General features: G+C 42.4%; 1 protein-coding gene across 1 annotated transcript in view; it reads right to left on the bottom strand.

The window, feature by feature from the left end:
* arhgap44a (Rho GTPase activating protein 44a) overlaps positions 1-13604 on the bottom strand; it is a 36840-nt gene extending 23236 nt beyond the window's left edge. The window contains exon 1 of the mRNA XM_080044542.1: positions 13533-13604. Coding sequence (XP_079900668.1) covers positions 13533-13585 — 53 coding nt within the window. The 5' untranslated portion in view covers positions 13586-13604. The remainder of the gene's footprint in view (positions 1-13532) is intronic.
* Between the last annotated feature and the right edge of the window lie 8859 nt (positions 13605-22463).

Below are 22463 nucleotides of genomic sequence, written 5' to 3'. Positions count from 1 at the left end.
AGTTCTACATCTACAATACCTTGAGGGCAAAGACAGTCACATGTATCCCATTGCTGAGTGTGTAGCCTGGAGCTCTGCAACACACTTGTCAGTGTCTTCCTGGCCTCAGGTTTGCCAGTTGAAGTACCTCTTAGGAGAACCTGGCAGTTGAGGGAGTCTAATAGGGTCCCAACAGCACAGATGGGACAGGACCTCTGGCAGTGACAGGGATGCGGGGAAGCTACTCTGTTAGCGATCCATTGACAGACTGATAGGCTCAACCATCAAACTTCCCCAACAATATGACAGCTGCAAATGCTGGAAAGTTTAGTCATATAACTCTTTCTAATGTAGCCTGGCACCGCCCACTTACCTACTTCCGCTCAATTTTCATTTCCCTTCAGTAGTCAGTCTGGGGCTGCGTCATGCGTTCCTGCTAAACCAGATTTTTGGCGGTCCGATCAGCGAACAGAGGGAGAGGCTGAGAACGATGACGTCGAGGTTGTGCGCCAGTTTCAGTTGTAGTCAGAGGAAGACCAGGAAGACAATGGATAAGGATTTGTGTTGCCACCCTTCCCGTTTTTCCCAGAATTGGTCTCTTTTTTCACCAGCTGTCCCGGGAAAAGAAAAATATCTTCCGGGACACAATTTGTCCCGTTTTTTGGGGAAAATGCCAAAACCTCATTTGATTTCCTTTGTTCAGTAGTTAAGGCCGTTTCACACGGGCCGAGGCGTTTGTTGCGCCCACTAATGCATTCACAATGGTGAGGCGAGCGGGCAGAGAGAAGGCGCAGCCGCAGCGTTCCGTCAGGCGGCACGAAAAGCGGGCAGGGATGGTCTTAACGATCTCGGTGCCCGTTTCAAGACCCTGTGTCCCCCACTTTTTTTTATTTATTAGTTTTTTTTTTATAAATAATGCTTGTGCATGCTCCCCGCGAAAATAAAAAAAGATTGTGGAAACCAGTTGGTTCATTGACGGATTATGAGATAATGGGCCCAGACTCTTAAAGGCCCCTCCCCCCCACTCCTCCCTTTTGGGATACTGTGGGAGGGAGGTCCCTAGTCCTTGTTGTGGGGTCCGGGGGCATGCCCTCTGAAAAGTTGTACCGTTTTATAGTAAAATGCATCAATCTTGTAGCCTGGCACCGCCCGCCTACTACTTCCGCTCAATTTTCATTTCCCTTCAGTAGTCTGTCTGGCTGTGCGGTATATTCTTAGGTTTTCTCCGCACAGATTTCTGCCGGTCCAATCAGCGAACAGAAGGAGTGGCTCAGAAGCCGGCACATGACATGGTTGGTTGGCAGATCCAGAGTGGCAATGGGCAGATCCAATAGTTTTAAACTTCAACAGACACCCGCCTCCAAGTGAGTGAACGTTTGTCAATTGAGCAGTTCCAGACCTTCTGTACAAATGAAATGAAGTACGATGGTCTGGTAGGACCAGGCTATTTCTAATGATCTCCAATGTGTATTCACAGTATTTGAGTATAGGAGTGGTTTTCTTTAAGGCTTGCCTCGAGTGAGGTAATATATTGCATAGACTGCATAAAGTGTAAAAAACTAAATAAAATGAGTTCACTGCATTTGCTGTTTAAAACAAAGGGAATCCAAATTGAAATGCAGGCATCTGCAGTTCTCACTGACCACAAGTGATGTGGCTATTATGACCTAGACTTCACACAGAGAGGATGCTATCTTCAAAGACAGCGGACCGTCTTGTTCTTTGCGCTTGTTTGTTTGTTTTCAGACTGTGGTATTTCCTCTAAGGAAAGCAGTATCATACGGGGCCAGCCAAAGTGAGGGAATAGCATTGGCTGGATGACATGGGATGTTGAGTCCTTCTTGGCCCTTCAGAACCTGATGTAAAACTCACCTCACAGGAGATTTCTTTTGCAGGTGAGGACATAAATTCCTCTAAGCAAACAGTGTGCAGAATGAGTCCTGGGAGAAAAGTAAACACGTGGGAGAGTTGGCAGCCATGTGGGCGGTGTGTTTGTGTGTGTGTGTGTGTGTGGGGGGGGGGGGGACTCTGCCAGGTTTATGCCAACCATCTGTCACGTTGCAGGCATTCCTTCACCTGGAGCTGCTGATGGACTCAATACTATCATGCACAGAATCACATAAGTACGCAGAATAATCAGCCCAAGTCAAATGTGGGAATGTATCACAACTTTCAGGTTAACCGACATTCATTTATATGAAAAAGTTCTGCACTATAGCTTTAACGCCTGCTGAAACTAAAGGGTGACACATTAGTTGATACAACATTTACACGGAGAGATGAACTAGACAGACTGAATAACTCCTCTTGTGACACTGTTAACACAAAGTGCTGATAAGAACCAGGGTCAGAATCTGTTTACGAAATCTAGGTTTGTGTATTTACCGCTGGCCAAAGGGAGATATGCAATTTTATAATTCCCATAAGACATTCCAAGCAATTGTAATTCCAAAAGGATGGTTTAGTGTGTTTCACCCAGCTGACCATTCATACCTCCGCCGCACATTCCGTACAAATATGACTTACATAATAAATATTTCTACGTTGAGATATGTTAATGTTGAAAACTCCGGTGCTCAGCCCTCCCGCTCTGGCATGGTTAATGAAAGCATGAATAATTACTTTTGACATAATCAAAATGTGAATAAAAAGACCATGTATAGTCCTGAGCTAACTGCAAGTCAACTGACGGCTGTAGCACTTTTGGTCTAGACGCCCACCTGAGGTTTCGTCTGAACAAAAACACAGTGGTCATGCTCTGGTTTACTCACAATGCTGTGCTGCTTTACTAAAGCGCTAACTGTCTCTGAGGCCTGGAGGAGCTGTTCTATATGCTCTGTCCTGTGCTGCAAGGGGGAGTAGTGGAGCAGAATGGTGGCCCTGGGCCTCAGCAGGGCACAACATGCCCTGGAGGGCTGGCAAGACATCCACAGTCAGCCACACACGCACGCACACACGCACGCACGCACGCACGCACGCACGCACGCACGCACGCACACACGCACGCACACACACACACACACACACACACAGCAGTGAGCATACAATGCCCTCCGAATTTCCTCCTCGTGCATTTTTTTCTCCAGACCTTTACTGTGAATAAGCATCTGGAGGCCCACTCGGTTTCCTCCCAAATGACAAGGCGGAGGGCTGATGGGATGTGAGGTTACTAAAACAGAAAAACCCACTTACTGTAGTTGTCCAGCAAACTAGGTCACAGTTCTGTTAAGTATGCAAGAATGACTGTGAGGAGTGTACATACACATGCACACAAGTGTACACATGCACACACGCAAAAAACACACATGGCATGGGTCCGGGGAGTGAACGGGAGAGGAGAGAGAGAGAGAGAGAGAGAGAGAGAGAGAGAGAGAGAGAGAGAGAGAGAGAGAGAGGGAGAGGGAGAGAGAGAGAGGGAGAGAGAGAGAATGCCCACAGCATTCAGCAATGTTTCACTAGAAACACGAGCAGTGAGTTATCTCTAATAACTTTATTCATGGTGAATAGTCTCCACCAGAGACATTCTGCTTAGTCTGCTATGTGACTTAACTGTGTTTTTACACTGCCCACTGCCCAAGCACATGCACGCACACACGCACACGCACCTGAATGATGCTGAATGTCCAGTAGAGAGCATGACGTTGAACTTGGACTAATGAGACATACCAAATGATATTGTGCTTTATTGCCACCCAAACCATGAATGAAAACATACTCACAAGCTGTCATTTGCTGTTTGTTCCAAAGCAATTTTTTTATTTTTTTCCACATTGTCATTTACTGTAACTTCACGTCGGCAAAGTGGAATGAATGGTATACAACAGCTCATTCCAAATGAGTGTTTCTGGGCACCCTACACGTTTACATCACATCAACTATAGAGAAAAAGAAAATCTATAATTAAAGAGCATTATTTTAAATGAAATGTAAGACACTTTTAGTGAAGGTAATGAGAGGTAAACAAAACAGGAAATTGATACATATTAGTGGATTAGTGTTTCCTGTTTTGGCCTATTGGCATTCCTGAATGGAAGGAAGTGGGCATGTTGATAGGGAGTCACCGGTCTCCTTACTTATTCCTAACAACAAAGCCACTCCACTGTAGTACTCACTTACAGCTGTCTATTACTCAGAATATTGTAGTAGCTAAATCATTGAATGTACAGTAAGGCTTTGTCTGGTAGACCACTACAAATGAATAGGACATATGTGAGAATATCTGAAAAGATGTATGCATGTTTTACAGCACTGAGAGTATATACACTGCTTTCAACTAGATTTTTGATTTATTTTGTTTGAATGAAAAGCAAAGATATGTTCACACCAGTGAGTGTTTTATTTCCATAACACACAGTTAATTGTAAAGTCAATTGTCGCATTAAAGTGTTTCCTGGAGTTAATGCAATAAAATGACTTTATTAGGTTATTTAACGAAACAGCACCATTCTCAGTAAGTTTTTTTTGTCAACAGCAGTATCTATGTGCAGTATAGTAAATTCTCCTTAGACCCTGTCTCGTTCCTGATTGGCTGACATCGCATTTGATTCATTTTCTGCATTTCAGTCAGGGTCCTGAGGTCACTTCCTGTTTGAGATGAGATCAGGAGCGAATGATTGGGTCAAACCTCCAACACCAGTGACACATTCTCTGCGTTCCAATACTCATACTTCCATAATATTTAGTATGGCAGAAAAAGATTTTGGATGTCCCAACACATGCACGTCAATTGTCGTATGCTGAAAATACATAAATGCCTCCCTAACTCCAATAGTATTTTGGAGTATTCATCTTTATTCTTGACATAATGAAAAAAAAAAAAACTTCCTTATCTGATTATTTTTCTCTCCTGTGGCCCTAAAACTCTTCTGTACTTTAGTATGTAGTGTAGTAAAAAGAAAGAGTATCTGATTTGGAACGCAGGGATAGTTGCCATGATCAAACCCACTTTAATACCCAGCAGGTCAATAGGGACACAAAGTAAATCAAAGTGCAAATGAGGCTCTGAGTATGATGTGAGCCAGCAGCCGGCCGCATAGCTGTTCATGTGCCATGTTGTTTGTCACATACTGTATGTGCTTTGATGCCATATACACAAGTACAGGGGCTCTTTAAGAGGTTAGTCTTTTGAGGGAATCTGTGACATACTTGAAAGGGAGAATCAACGCTTCTGTCCGATGTTACATCATCTCTCTTTTGATGGCCAAAATGGCCCCTTGACAAAGGCTCTTTATCACTGACTCTATGCCAAAGTATGCCATCTCTGAGAGGCACTGATGGGGTTATGGAAGGGCAGTTGCATTTATAGGTCTTTAAAAACATCTGGGGCTCAGCAAAATACACCAGGGGCTACCTCATACCTTGTAGAGGGGTCTGGTCACAGCCTCCCATCTCCCTTTTTTCTCTCTCTCTTTTACTCACCTATACACAATACACGTTCTCTCTCTCTAACCAAACTAGCTCTCTCTTTCTTTCTCTCTCTCTCTCTCTCTCTCTCTCTCTCTCTCATGTGCACACTACCTTTGTCCACTGCTAATCCTGGCTGTGCTGGCTGCAAGACATCTGCACTACCACTGGCTGTGGTATACTGTATGTGCTGCTACGATCTGGAAATCGATTGAATAAACTAAAACATCAAGACAGCACAATCTGCCAAACGAAAAACAATCATATTTTTTGACATTGTTAAACTTTTAATGAATGTGTTTTTTCATCTGATATTAAACTATGACACATTTAATGCTGTTAGAAGCTTGAAAAGATGTAGTGCCAATCCAAGCCTCACATTGCATGATCTCAGGGCTAACTTAATTACAGGATTACAAAAATAAAGTACCAAGGGATTTTCATTCAATCATAACCCTGGGCATAGCCGAATGAGCAATTTGTGGCAGAACTAGAATGCCTTAAATAACAGCCGAAACAGACACAATACAGTTTACATCTGGCTACAATAAAATTCCACCATAAAAAGTAGGGATGCACCAATCCCTTTATCCAGCTCTGATACCGATCTGAATCTGGGATTTGTTGTGCGTTGAATGAATGAACTGTATGCCCCATTGTGTGGAATAGACTGGGGGCATTTATTTGCCTTTAACAGCCTCTGGTTTGACTATTATTTGGTAAAACTAAATGTTAGAAATATAAATGTACTGCATCATCTATTAAACAATGCTTCACCTGCAACTTGAGCACAATATTCTAAACATAAATCTAAATTCTTTGTCAACATTTATGCCTAGTGCAAATCGGATATGATATAAAACTGTTGGATCTGAGAAACAACGAATAGCCTCACAATGTGCATTTGGTAAAACTCAAACATAAGTTTATAAATTTTTTTCATGCATTTGGTGAGGGCATAATGTGAAAATCTGGGAATACATACCTTACCACTATAGCTTTCTTCACCAATGTGTTTGTAAAGGTGTCTATTAACACATCTTATAAAGTTGAAATTCAACTCCCCTAAGAAAATCCGTGAGAGCTGCTGAAAGTTTAGGTACTTTATATAGTCCATGGGCCAGACCAGATATCGGTACCATCTGGGTGGGGACATTGTAGTTGTGATGTTTTTATATCCCATACATAGTAAAGGCTACTGTAATGGAGGAGAGACTGCAGGTGAATAAGGTAACATTTTTAACTTATAGATATAATTATGAAACTTTGCCAGTTGATTACATTTTCTACATTACACATTTTTCAGAAATGTTTGAATACATTTGGCAATATCTAAATAATTATGAGTACATTTGCATAAATAAAAATAACAATAATAAAAAAACTAAAACTAGGTGTTGAAAATCAGTATTTTATTTTTACAACTTATATGTGTCCAAAGTTTTTACAGAAAAGAATATGGATACAACCTTTTACATTTTATAAAAACCTCTATACCTAAAATCACTTCTGAAGAACTTATATCAACTAAACTTTCCCTAATCATTCCTAGCACTATTCTGAAGGTTATAACAGAAGGTTTTGTTCATATGCTGTTCATTTTCTGATGAAAAGCCAATACTGTTTTTTGGTTGTATTTTTTAATTTATAAAATGAAATCTATATTCTGTTTTTAAAAACTTTGGACACATAAGTTGTAAAAATTAAATAATGATTTTAACTCCGGCTATACAAAATGCAAATGTACACATACATAGTTCATTTGATATTGCCAAATTGTCATATTTATTCAAACATTTCTGAAAAAATTATAATATAAAGATGTTTTGTTTTAATGTGAGTATTCAACTGGCAAAGTGTAATGATGATATCTATAAGTTAAAAATGTTACCCTATTCAGCTACTGTGTCTCTCCTCCATTACAATAGCCTAAACTTCAAGAGGGGATAACCACTAAAAAGCTACCAATATAAAAGGTCTATCACATCAAAACCTCTTCTATGGATGTTAAGGATATTCCCAGATTGGCCAAAAAATCTGATAATATTCCCTCACTAATTTCCTCTTAGTTTTAACTCATTCATTTGTTTATCATTGAAATGCTTCCCACTAAACCTCGTCCGAAACTCCAATCTGAAATATGTCTGTTCAATATTTACTTATTAATTTATCCAAGCATGTAACTGTGGAAACATTTATTCATATTAACCGTGAATAGTTATGGACGCTGCATACATTTGGCATGTGATTAAAGCATATAAAAACATGTGATCATACTAAGCTCGTAATGTTATGAAGCAGTTTTCACCGCTCGATCCCACAGCACAAGGAGTTCTTAAATGAAGTCATTTCTAAAAGGAGTGTTGTATGACGGCTTGGATGCCCATGAAGTACCTCCCAAAAACTAATCCCGTTCGCTCAATGCATTACTATTTCCCGCGGGCTCTGCGTACCGCGTAGCATGGCATAGTTTACTTCAAGCTCCTGGGCAGAGTAAAAAAAAATGTTTTCAGACTAACAAACCTTCAGGCTAGGCTCAAATCTACCTGGGCTAGAGCCCCGGTAAAGTAGTCCTAACAACGCCACTGTGGATGGGTTAACAACATGGATCTGATACAAGCACTGAACTGAATACTGAAGTATCATGAAATGACAGCAATAACTCTTACTTTTCATAAAGGTACACCATTGAGATCACAAGTTATGATGACTCATTGCTGATTGCTGATGACTAACGCCTCAAAATGACTTCAAATCCTGCCATGAAAAGGGCTTGACTTGTTGAATAATATGCCAAGAGTGTACCGTTCAGACAAGATTGAACAATGTGATGAGCAAAAGTATAGAAAAGTGAAGGCAGAGGAGTGAATCAGCTGCCCTGTGAAGGCCACTCTCGCGCTGAGATCTCCGCCAACGAGGTGGAGGAGGAAGAAAGAGAGATGCTGCATTGGTATGCAGCGTTCTCCTCCTACATCTCATGTTGCCTGTCAGCTAATATATGCTCTTCCACAGTCCCACGAGCATTCTTGCCAAGACGTGCACATGTGCTTATGGTGCACTGAATTTAGTAGTAAAAGTACTCAGACAGTTATAATACTCCGTACAACACGTCCTGCATTCAAAAACACACTTACTGTAATGTGAACATTATTAGCAAAATGTACTTAAAGTAGCAAGTGAAAAGGTAAACATTCTTAAGAAATAAAACATCCATCTCAGTGTTTTATTATTATTGCTCCATTAATGTGTAGTTTGAATTGTACTGCTGTAGGTTTAAAGTTGAGCTCATTGTAACTCCTTCATGGGTGGTTTAATAGCAAGGTAACAGATTCTATGAAATGATCATGTTCTTAGCATCAATGTCCTCTGAGAACCTAAACTTTAGGAGAGCAATAAAACAGTCCTGTTTTCAGCTTTGTGAGGAGGCTTTTTCCAGCCAATGGAAGAGGGGTTTTAAATATTCAGCTTTTTTCAGTTTAATTAGGGTAGGATGTAGGAGAGTTTTCTCAACCCGTATAACACTTAATCCCCAACATGTTTTAGAATTAACCAAATGTTGAGATACATGGTTAAACTGGGCAGGAAGGGTATGCAAAGTTGTAAAAAGTAACTGGTAAATTAACCTGTCACACAAATGTTGTGGAGTAAAACGTAAGATATGCCTCTAAAGTGAAGTGTAGTAGAAAAAAGTTGCATAAAAACGGAAATAATGTAAGTCGTAAAATACCTTGGGTTTGTACGTAAATACAACAGTTGACGTATTGTTACATTCCACTACTGGCTGAATGTAAAAACAGGTGAAGATGCTGATCCTGTATGCTAACAATTTACGAGAATATGTCCAGGGATACATGAAGAATTCATGTATAATCTTTGCTTTTGTCAGCAATAGCGTAAAGGATAAATGTGTAAGTGCTCAGTATGCATACACATTAACATGCAAACTTCTCACTTAAGTATGCACAGACATGTTTTGAAAATGTTTGACTTGTGTACTTATGCCCTGTTGGATTCTTGCCTCTGACACTGAACATCGTTTAGGGTCCAGAATGCAAGCTTGATGGTTGTTCACCTACTACGTCACACAAGTCAGATGGAAGCGACAACAGAGTGAGAGGGAGACTATGTGGGAGGGAGAAGGCATCTGCAACTCATCTGCCAGCCCACACACACACACACACACACACACACACACCATTTTCTGATAATGCATCTTGGAGTGGGCAGCTAAAGCCTGCCCTCAAGGCATGAGCAGAAAGAATACTATGACCCTGCGGAAGTGGTGCACAGGTGAGTGATGATTGGTCTGAAGATGGATGGGGGAGGGGGGGGGGGGGGGGGGGGGTTTGTCAGGAGGTTAGGGCTAGAGACAGGTAAAAAAAAAAAAATCCCTATCTTTCATTTGTAATATTTGAATTATTGCAGGGCATGATGACAAAGATGCCAGAGTCTTACAGCCTGTCCTAGACCTAGATAGGGCAGTGAGTTGGGAATAGAGAAATAGGTCAGGAGAAATGGAGGGTGGGAGTTGGCTGAACCAATCAAGCAATCTTTTTCTGTCCTGTTTGGTGCGTATCAAGGCATTAAAAAAATCGCAATGCATATTAAAGACCACCAAAATCATTGCTTATATGTGCATTTTAACAGAATGGGGGGGGGGGTTTAAACAGCAGAAAACCGAGCGTTTTCTTTTCTCTCACTTCCTATAGCAGTGACCCCCTTTTGTCTATCCCACACTGTAACATTTCTTAAAGCTACAGAGTATGCATGGCTGCACATCCTTCAGTCGGAGGTGATTGGCCAAGCTACCATCACATGACATGGCTCGCACCCAGGCGGGCAGCAGCAGCAGCAGCAGCAGCAGCAGCAGCAGCAGCAGCAGCAGCAGCAGCAGCAGCTTTGGAGAGCCAGAGTGATGCTGACACAGCACACCTGATCGCCATCCCCCACTGAAAGACAAGACCTTTCAATCTGTGTCACATATAAGACACACATAAAACAGACTCGCCATTACAGACATGATAACTCAAGCAAGAGGGGGGTGAGAGGATTAACATTAATCTGCAGTTCTAAACAGTTATTCATTATCTCTTTTTTGAACAAACTCTCGTGCTAACGACACACACACACACACAACCACCCACACACAGATCCTTGTCATCAAAGTCATACAGGATCCAACATGGCAGCCTGTTTCTCTTAAATTTGTTGAGTCGGTTTTGAAGGAGGCCGATGGAGGACTGGTCAGCGGTATTAACGGCTCCAGTGAGACTGCCCAGCCTCAGGAAGGTCAAACACTCAAACCAACCAGAGTAACTCTGAAGATGGACGCAGCTGGAGTCAGCAGAATATTATATATCTGAAGCCTCAGTTAGTACAAGACGCAGCAAAACTATGATCGGGGAAATCACTCGTAAAAAGGCTTTTTGACTGATTTGCTACTTTATTCCTTTGGTCTTTGCAGGGGTAACTAACTACTGCAGCAAAATAGAGCCTTGTAAGTCATCTCATATGGTCTCATAGAGTTGAAACCCCAAGCATTTCCACTTCTGTCCAACAGAGCAGCATTACTTTCTCCATGGAGTGTGCTCAGCAGATTAAAACTGTGAGGCGCTCCGGTGGCGTAGTGGATAGAGTGCGTACCATATTGGCTCCGGACTTCGTTGCAGTGGTCGCGGGTTCAAATCCGACCCGTGGACCATTACTGCAGGTCATCCCCCCTCTCTCTCTGTCTCCCCATTTGAACTATGTACTGTCTAATAAAGCTTGAAAATGCCAAAAAATTATCTAAAAAAAAATAAAATAAATGTGATGCCATTCTCCTCCTCGCAGAGTAGGAGCTTCAGGTGTGGTTTAAAGTGTGAAGGTGGTGGGGATGGAGCTGCAGAACTGTAGCAAGACGGGAATGTGTGATGTGCATGTGCAATGTTTTACATTCACACACATCATTAATCTGCGCTCGTACTGTACACGCCATTTGTATGACCCCGACCGCTGAGCCTGACCCAACACACCAAGGGCATGCGTGTGCACGGATCCGAACAGGCATGCACGTAAAGTATCAACAACATAATCACTACATAATATATGCCCACATACTCACACATTTCTATATGTGGCACTATCAAGGGGCATTATCATCCTCCATGGTTAGGACGCACACATGAGGAACGGCCATTCGCAACAAGCCACATACAGTACGTGAACCGTGCCTTAGCATAACACATCTTAACTTAACTCAATTAGTGCAGGAGAAAGTCGTCATACTTCCAAAACAGGATGGAAACAGACAAGAACAACATGCTGACCTTTTGGGAGAAAATACCACCCTATATAGCAACATCAACACTTTGTGTGCCTAAAGACTGGCTTTATTCATTGACATTATCTTGTCTGCATGGGTTGCTAGAGATGGCTATAACTTTGGCAACCTTTCTTTCCACCCCAAACATTGGCTTTGGTTTGTGTCTCCACAAACCAAAGCCAATGTTTGACACTGCTCAAGGTCAACAGAGGGTCAGACCTGTTGCTTCTTATGGTGATCCAAATCTCTAATCAAATCAAATTAAAATCAAATCAGTTTTATTTGTATAGCCCAATATCACAAATAGACATTTGTCTCAGTGGGCTTTACATTCCATACAGTATGACACCCTGCCCTTACACCCTTAGCTCGGCTGAGAAAAAACTCTCAGTAAAAAAAACCTTTATCGGGATTAAAAAAAATTGAGTGTGACCTGTAGGGCCCATTAGCAGGGGGGCAGGACTGTTGGGGGGGGAGAATCCCATTGCTCATTATGGCTCTGCGGACAGCAAACCAGTCTGGCAGGTTGCTGTTGCTGCCCACATACTGCAGCTGACAGACAGACAGCTTCAGAAAACATGTGAGAAAATATTATTGCTAACAGCACTGGCATGAAGCACATGCACATACACACGCACACACACGCACGCACGCACACGCACGCACACGCGCACACACACACACACACACACACACACACACACACACACACACACACACACACATTGCTCCTATAAAGGCCCACAACCTGCCTGCCGAAACACAAATCTAGAACCAAACACACACCCACACTGAGTCATACAGAAATGCCTGAACTGAGGGGGTAACTACAGAGACTGCAAGGTGTGTCCCCTCTCTCCTGCGTGCATGCCACACACACACACACGCACGCACGCACGCACACACACACACACACACACACACACACACACACACACACACACACACACACACACACACACAGATGTTTGGCAAATAGGACTGGGTATAGAAGATAGTGTTGGGGAATCATTCCACATTAAACACTGGCTTAGTTTTCTTTTGATTCTGATTTGTAGGCACTATAGTGGCCTGATAGAGAATTCTGCAAAATTATTCTCAACTGTTCACACACAAAGCCTGTCAGATCGATGCCAGGTGCGGAAGGCGACCTTCAGGAATACACGGAGTTGATAACCTACGCCTATAGCCTAGGTCCTAGGAGGTGCTTCCCTCATCACAGTTATATTATACTGCGTAATGAAAACATTGCGCTTTTTTTGCCCATTGTCCCCTCACGTCGCAGCCCAAACTGCATCACGTTCACCTTTAACAGGTTTGTGACAGGAGGTAGCCTATGTCTAATCACACTATAACTTCACGATGTTGTTCATGCTCCAGGGGTGGTGCCCTGTCACAGAGAGAGAAAGAGAGAGAGAGAGAGAGATATAGAGAGAGAGAGGGAGAGAGGGAGAGAGAGAGAGAGAGAGAGAGAGAGAGGGAGAGAGAGAGAGGGGGGTTCGCCCCTGTGTGATGTCTGTGATACTGCGTTTGTCTATATTTAATGTATTTCCGTGGGCAGGTGGTACGGGGGCAATGCGCCTACACGCTGCCTATGCGGTAGCCTCTTCAAGTGGACATTACGCATATAGCACCAGCTAGTTAAAATATTTAAACATGGGGGTTTTCTTGTGTTGCTCGGAAATTAGTATGACTGCACTGACGACTGTCTCTTCCATATACCAGGCTAATTACATGTAACAGAAATGATGAATGGAAATGATTGGCATCCTATTGGGGCCATACATGGGGGTTTCTCCCTTTCACTCGGCTCGGCGAGAATAGCGCACGGAGAGGGTTTGCTTACCTTCCCACCGTTTGGTTGGCGAGCTGTCGCATCCGATTGAATTGCTTCTTCATCTTGTATTTTCAACGTTAACACCTACGGGGAAGGAATATTCCGCATTATTTCTCCCAATATAACGGTCCGTGCTCCACAGAGGCGCATCCCACAATCCAGTCTGCCATAGTCTCCCTCCCTCATCGCAAACTGCCAACGCCGAAAACTTAACTCCGCGTTTACATATTTTCAAACGATATTTTTTTTTCTACATCTACATTTGCCCCAATGCCTGCGCAGGGATGCTGGACCAATTCACCGCGGGCACTCACAGGCAGAGAGAGCGACAGCAGTGACAAGTAGCGGCTGCGCAGCAAAGCAGTGTGGGAAATGTAGTAAATCAAGGCTGATGCGCGATAGAGAGAATCCAATCTAGCCGGTTTCCCAGAGGGCTATGCGGCGTGATCAAATGGGGATTTATGATTGCATTGTCATATTTTCTTTTTCATTTAACCTGTATTTATACTCGAGAGATCATTGAGGGCTGACCCTCATTTTAAGATACAGTATAGTAGTTCTCTGTGGTCATAAATGCTCATCGAATTATGTAAAATACTCATCTTTTAATAGAGAGGGTTTTACCCTTATAACATTTTCTTTTAACCTGTTATCAGTGATGATTACACTAACGTGGTATAATTTCCTATTAAATCATATTATAACTCACTAAAAGAGTGGGAAAAATACTATATACACAAAGGGAGATAATAAGTGTTCACCAAAACCTTCATTGCTGAGTCAGCCTGGCTAACATCGCCCCCTAGGGACCTTTATGTGCCAATGCACTTAAAAGGTACAGCATGGTTGACTGATTATTATCAAAGAACAAGTTAAAGAACACATTACAAAACAAATGAAAATAACATACTTTGTTTAAGCTTTTTGAGCTTATTATGACATTCTTTTTAAATATCTATAAATACTAGTAAATAAAATCATTTTTGTAATACATTTGTCTAGTAATTACATTATATTGCTCAATTGCTCCTTTCGTGAAGTGAAGGGTTATGTTAACTTCTGAGTTTGTTGTGATGTGTTTGTGGACCCTGTGCTGCTGCTATGATGTTGACTGTCCAGAAGGGTGCACACTTGTGTTACTAATAACCTCTTCAGCAATACAACGTACAAGCACCAGCTCCTGCCTCATGATCTGGACTCTTTCCTCTATCAACATCAAACACATATGACATGCAACATGTAATGCCATGGCTGCACTTGTCTTGATGTAAGTTATCTGCTAGGTTGATCCAAGTTTTTTTTCGACAGCTGTTCAATTAAAAAGGGTGTTAATTTGTCACATGGCAGAAGCTGCTATTGCTACATTTTAAGAAGTGAACATTTTCGATCAAGCCTAAGAGATTCACCAGTGAGCGTAAATGTACACATTAAAGGTGGGGTCAGCGATTATGTAGAACGACTGATTGTCAAAATCACTTTTTGTCAAACAAAGGGACCCACACAGGGGTTGGTTACTTTGTTTTTTTTGCAAACTAACAGAGCCTTGGCTGTGTATTAACACTTGATTTATTTTCCAGTACACAGTACGGACAAATAGTGGATTGTGAGGAGATATTCACTGATTTTGACAAAAAAGTTATTTTGACAACAAGCATTATCCAGAAGAGCTGACCCCCCTTTACTGTTAAGGTCCAATCTGAATATAACACTTAGGAAGCTGTTGGGTGGAGACAAGACAACAATAGGTTGTCTGTGCTGTGAACAGGACAGAGCGGTTACAGCCTGGAGTCAGTAGGGCGACCCTCTAGTTCAGTGTCACCAGGCCTTTATAGGCCAACAGGTGGGCTCCACGCCACTGCCTTGGGGTAAGAGGCTTCAGGGAGTAAATGATACTTAGACATGGCTGTTCTCCGCCCTCATTAATCTCCCAAGTTGGAAAATTGAGGCGGGCAGAGGCCTTGATCTCAACCTTTTGACCTTGTCTGATCATTTCTTTTCATTAGTCCCCACCCCAGACGAACTGACCAGTCCCAGTCCAGACACCCGCCCTGCCCCCCCCCCCCCCCCCCCTAGAGGCAGGGAGCATTTCTGAGAGCATCTCCTGGGGTCTTCTCTGTCCATAAGCCCCCCCCCCCCCCCCCCAACAACCTACAGCCCTAGACTGTCCCTGGACACTTCTAAATCAGCATGGATGATTCTTCACATCCGCTGGCCTGTTTCATAAACTCTCACACCAGACGTCCCTACACCTTGAACAATATGGCCTTGTGTAGCCAAACAGCAGAGGCTGAACACAAAGTCATACTTCAGGGTAATTGTGAGGTGGGTTCCACGGTTTACACTCTATTTGTAGCGTGCATCTCATGAGAGCAAAGCTAGAAGAACATGGGAACCACATTAATCATGTGGTCTCCTGCTGTTCCTGTTAGAGTGGGGTGACTGAGTGTTCTTCCCCTCCCTCTAACGCTCCTCTACTTGGCAGCTGGGGGCTAATTGGCTCCCAGTTCATCCAATGAAGGATCCTTTTAGGTTGTAACCTCTCCACCTGATGACCCATTACTGTTACTGATATGTGGGCTGCATTTTGACTGTTACCTAGTCAGATCAACGCCCCAGAGGTTCATGCACTGAGGCGTGCTATTATAGTCACTCTCACAGAGCAACACTTAGTATAGTGCGTAACCTTTTCATGTAAATGAATGTCAGTTACATTCAAGCCATTGCCAAACAAGTTGACTCAAAGTTGATCAAGCCTATCAGCTCCACAAAACTTAGATTTCTCAGTATGGCAGCGTTTAAAAACTGGTGTCACCGCCTGACACTGGCGCAGGAGCTCAGAAAAATCCCAAGAAGAAACCAAGAAATGTTTCAGTTGTTGATTCTGCAAAGAAAAAACCTTCACATACAGCAGAACGTATTAAATTCATGCACGATCAATGAAGGCTTACCTCATATACTATAGATGCTCACACAGTGATGTTGTTATTCCTCAGAATTCCTCATAGGAGTAAAATAAGTTACACACTATAGCTTCAAAAGACCTTTGCATGCTGTAATTACAGGTGGGCTGCACGCCAACATGGTTTCGGCCTTTGCTGGAAACAACAAGATGTTGGTGGAGGCATGTTTTAGCCTTGTTCCAAACAAACAAGGGTCCATTAGCAAGGACCTAATGGCATGTGATGTGCGCTGCTCACCTTACAAGCTGCCCAGATGACAGAGATGGCCACGCACATCATGCTTGTGTTTTATCTCCAGACACGCATCATCCTATTACTCAGATCAATGGGATTGGGTGTGAGGGGGTGGGTTCCTACAAGCCTTTGGTCTGTCATTAGAGAAAAAGTGTGACATGCGCGCAAGGCAACATGCAAGCACCGTGAGTCGAAACACCCCGTGGCTAAAACTAAAAGTCTCCCCTTTTGATCCAGGTGGATTCACTTTTATGTTAACATCACTCCCAAATAGAATCAGCCATTAATCACTGTTATTCCAATTTGAGTCAAACAAGCTGCAGAGAGCAGAGGTGTGCGCTTCTCTTTGCGGTTGATGAAGTTAATGTCTCTTGAACACTGGGGTGTGGAAAAGCTCACCATAGGCGTTAACTTCAGCCTTTCAGGTTAAGCCCAAGCGCCAAGGCCAGACTGTGAGGTGTGTCTTTAACAGGGTTATCTCAGGGCCAAAACAATGGGCCCCAGCAAGCCCAGCAACCAGGCCCTAATGAAAACGCTGTGACATCTGAGGGGGAGAGATGTTACAGGTCTAAAGTGCAGGGGGGCTGTTTTAACACGCATCGAATGACAGAAAATGATGGTTATCACAAACACCTTCCAGACACTAAATGCAGGTCTACTGGCGAGTATGGAGCCCGGAGTTGAGAGACACGAGTTCAGCACTAGACAGTGACTGGTGGCATGTTGGACACTCAAAAACAACAACAGGAAGGAGAGGATGACGAAGGCTTCAACACTTGAACATAACTCCTTGGTTCTATTTATAAGGTGTGGACTTTGAATTGAGAATTGAGTGTGCGTTCATGTCAGCTTTTATTGAGGTGTCACCTTCCACAGCACTAACTGTCATCACCTGAATCTTGGAGCATGCAAACATACTGTAATAATAGATGATAATACTACCTGAGAGCTCAATGTAGCTGTTAGATCATTAAGGACGACTGATAACTTGCTTCTTTTATTACCTGTCATTTGCTGTGAAAATTGAACCAAAACAAAGGTTATTCACCGATATTCTCCTGCAGAAATCTATTCCTAACTTTTATTTATACAGGTATATCCCATCGAGACCGAAGACTCTTTTGCAAGGGAGACCTGTTTTCCTTTCCCACGTTACCATTCTCACACATAGCAGGCTAACTATCGACATTCACTCGAGGCAAGGTGGGTTAAGTGTCTTGCCCAACTATGACACACGTGGCAGGGCGGGGATCGAACCTCCAACCCTTTGATCATCGGCCAACCAATTGCTTTGGGTTGGAGGCAGGAACATGTTGCGAAATTCACCAAAAAGGCAAAAACCCATCACATGCCCAAAAAATCAACATGAACCCCAGATAACCTGTGCAGCTAAAGCTAACCACTGAATGTGCATCACAACAAATCAATGGCAGCAAGTTTATAGATTTACCAAGACCATATAGACAGAATTTATAGCACATCAGACACGTTAATAAGTCAATTTAGGGCGTGTCAGTAATAACTATTCTATATTACACAAAGGGCCTCATCGCTACCATATACACAGCAATGATTCACAAAAGTGACAGGTATTAGCCTGTGGCAAAACCCATTCATGCGTTAAGTCTCCCAATAAATACTGTGTTCCTAGCATGCTACTCTCGGCCACTTCTTCTTGAATAACCAACTGCTTGCCGGGGCGTGGTGAGCTCCAGCTGCAGTGTATTTTGAATGTGTTTGTGTTGAGAGACAGAGCGTGTAAATACATGCATATACATGGTGTGTTTTTTTGCCTAAAAGAGAGCATGAAAGGGGAAGAGAGACGTCAGTGAGAAAGGATGTACTCTATTATACTATTTGGGGGGTTCAATATGTGGAGCTTAAAGTTGATACAGTTTGAAAGAGGTATACATCATGATGTCATTAAAGATCTGCTGCCTGTCACTGAGTTTTATAGAAATTATTTTGCGTCACTGTTTGTGTTTTGTACTGTTTTGTATGAACTTACTTAGGCTACTCGTTTTGTGTATTTTAAAGTATTTAGGAAATATACATTTGCCCTATTTATATTTAAATATATTGAATAATTTAATACAAAGAGATACTTTTATGTGTTTGTACATGTGCTCCCTATACGAATAAACATTAAAAAAATATATAAATGTACCGCTGTACCTGTGTGTTGCTTGTGCTTGAAGATGACACCTCTCAAGATTGCAAATCATAGAACTACGATGAGAAATGCAAAGCAAAAGTTAAATATTAATTGCTCTCCGTACCACTCAACAATGTTAAAACAACTGAAAAACGGACGAGTCAGAGAATGTTGTTGTTTTAGAAGTGTATGCTGTTATATTGTAACTGTATGCAACAGCCCCACATATTGACATTGTTGCAGGATTGGATGGATGGATTCACACCTTGCCACATACCCACACACACACACACACACACACGCACGCAAGCACACACACACACACACACGCACACACACACACACACACATGTGCAGCACTTTTGATGAGACCAACGAAAAACCAGGGCCTTGAGGTATCCTTGGCATTTCATGGATCTGAGAGACAGATTGAGCTGAAATGGTCTAGAGGATTTACGATTTGCGGCGAGCAACCTGAGGGACAAGCCAACTCCTCCCTGGGCTAGCAGCCACATGTGATAGAGAGATTTACAGGCGGGGTGTTCCAGCTGATTCCTCATAGACCATGGGAAAAGGGAAATCGACATGGAGCACACAAATACGTTATCGTTGCAGCAGGCTGTGAAGCTGATGTAGAATGGTAGGGTGGTAGGGTGGCCAAGAGGAAAGGTGGCCGACCAGTACGCTGGTTCGATCCCCGGCACCGGACAGGAGGGTGTTAGTTGTAAAACTAGCAGAGGCCAGTATTACGTCTACGGTGTCCACCATCACTACCATTGTGTCCTTGAGCGAGACACTTAACCCCAAAATGCTCCAGGGGCGCTGTACTGCGGCTGACCCTGCGCTCTGACCCCCTCTGGAGTGTGGTAACTTGAGAGGGGATATGCGAAAAGACACATTTCAGTGTAACCAATCATTGACTAATAAAGTAACTTTAACTTAAAAATGATTGAATGCTGGACTCAAACTGCACTTGTTCTAAGCTTCAGTGACTCAGGTCAAGAATTTCTCTGTCAAGCTGAACTCTGAAGCGTCCGTAAATCAATGGTTCGGAGAGCTTGGCAACCCTGAGTTACTGTAAGACCTGTGTGGTCTGTACTTGGAAAAACTTCCCTAAAACCCGGATTATGACCTCAGGAAAGCATGTAGCATACCAAAGGTGGTTCATGTGATGTGTGGTGTTTGCACGCCCTTGCTTACTTACAGTAATATGCATTGTCAATCTGGAAGTGATTGAATTTTCAATGGAAAAAGACCTAATGAAATATGCTCACACTAAACATGTTTTTCCAGTGTTGTTTATGCTAATGAGCCCCGTTAGCCCTGCAGAGAAGGGTCATAATCTTCACTACACTGTTGAGCTTGGTTTCGTACGACTTCTTGTTAATGTGGAATTATCATACAAATTGAGGGCTCCTTTTGCACAGAAGGTACAACCAAGTTAAGTTTTTTTTGTTCTAAAGGTTGAACTTAATGTAATAGCCAGCCTTCCTGTTGACATTGGTGTTCAGGAATGTAGGAAGCGTCAGTGTAGGATCTTGGATGACTGACTGACCTCACTTCCCTCAACCCTGAGTTGAACTCCATTAAGGGCTGCCTGCAGTCTGTCATTTCACCAACAGCCTCTTATCATGTATGTCTTGTCTCTTCCTCGGTGTGTGTGTGTGTGTGTGTGTGTGTGCGTGTGTGTGTGTGTGCGGGTGTGTGTGTGTGTGTGTGTGTGTGTGTGTGTGTGTGTGTGTATGTGTGTGATATATGAATAATACAACTGTAAGACTGACACATTTTTCTTTCTACAATTTTTAATGAGTGTGTTGGAGTATTGACTAGATATATAGTATACGTATTGAGTTAGTTACATTTTATTCAGAGCATGCTTGCATTCTAAACAAACTTAATTTTTTTTGCAACACAGAGGCTCCTAGGATCATATACTGTTCACAAGGAGGATCAGAACCCTGTCCACAACAAACAATGAAGTACTTAATTAAGACACCTTAAACAAACTTGATGAAACATTTGTCAAACATGAAAATAACTTTGTGCATATGATTTTAAATGTCAAAAGAAGATATTTTTCTACAAATAAAATCTGCAACTTAAGAATGTTCCCCTCTAAAAATGTAATTATTTTTTTGATAATCAATCGAGAGGTAACCAGTTATAGCAGAATGTATGGACACTTTTACTAAAACTGAATAACACAGAATGGATTTCACCTTCAATTTTAACCTGTATGCACTTAAGGGTCTGTTGTGGAATTGAAATATCAACCATGCATACATACTATCTTAGTTATAACAACCTGACTTTCTCTTACACACGACTAAGGTCAACAATGTTTGGTCTATTGTATGAAGATTCACAATTTAGGACAATACAATATTCTAAAAATATATTTCATATATTCACACACTATTAATTTCCTTAACTGGTACCTGCCTCATTTAGGTTCCCTGGTCTTTGACAGCATTGCCCCCACCCAAACACTTATACAGGTAGACTGGAGAAGATCCAATGCTTGGTACCTCCGCCCTCCCCTGAGTTAACTTGTCACAAGTCTTGCCTGTCGTGACAGAGGTGGCCTGGGGGCACTGGGACCACACAGCCTTGTCATCTCCGGCCAGATCAAAGGGAACCTGCTGTGGTCTGACAGTATAGCCAAGCCCCTGGATGAAGGCTCTAGTGAGATTGGCACTAGAGAGCAGGGCTTGATGGACACTGTGGCAGGCCAGAGGCATATCTCTATAGGTAACCCCTCAGCGCGGACGCTTTAGTTCTGTTCTCCTAACTTGTCTAAAGAGATGCTTAAGATATCCGAGTAGGGCAGTAGGATTGGTAATTAGATGTAATTTTGGAGAGATGAGTGAAATGAAAGGGAAGTGTGAGAAGTAGCAATTCAGGAATGTTAAAAAAAAGCACGAGAAAGGATAAATGCTGGAAAAGTGGAGCATAGCGTGTATTTGGAGGACCACCACCCAGACGAGGCTTCAGTTTCAAAATTGTTCTTGGCATCAGTCCTGTTTTTCTTGTGACCTCAGAGTATTGCTGACATGCCCGACCTCTCCACCGAACAATACATAGTAGCTGAGAATAAAGATCAAGTAATTAAGACACAAACATGAAGTAGATTATGAACTGTGTGCTACAATATGTTCAGTTCACTTTGCTTGGGCATCGAAGCAGAATAAAAAAAGAGGATTTTAAAGACCTTGGAAAGAACTCTAACTTAAAATTGTATTTATCTATCATTTGAATTGGTCAAATTATTGTCATACAGTACATTATAATTACAATTATGAATGCCATGCATCAGACACGGAAGATATAAAACAACTTCTTGACCAACTCGTAACTGTAATGCATGTTCCAATTGACCTGCTTTATTCCGCTTGGGTTAGGAAAACTCTCTTCCATTCCTAATTCATTCATTAAAGGTTCAGTAAGCGGAATGGTCAGTTTAGCTAACTTCCTGTCAGTGAGTGCAGTTAGCAGTCCCCTCTCTCATCCCCACGTCACCACATTAATGTACTGCGGTCTTCAAGCAGCAAGTTATCTAGCATCATCTCAGATCCGTACGTGTGATAAAAT

Source organism: Ammodytes marinus, assembly GCF_949987685.1.
Source record: "Ammodytes marinus genome assembly, chromosome: 16".
Taxonomy (NCBI): domain Eukaryota; kingdom Metazoa; phylum Chordata; class Actinopteri; order Uranoscopiformes; family Ammodytidae; genus Ammodytes; species Ammodytes marinus.
Note: the sequence above shows the minus strand (reverse complement) of the source record. Positions and strands in the feature narration are given on the sequence as shown.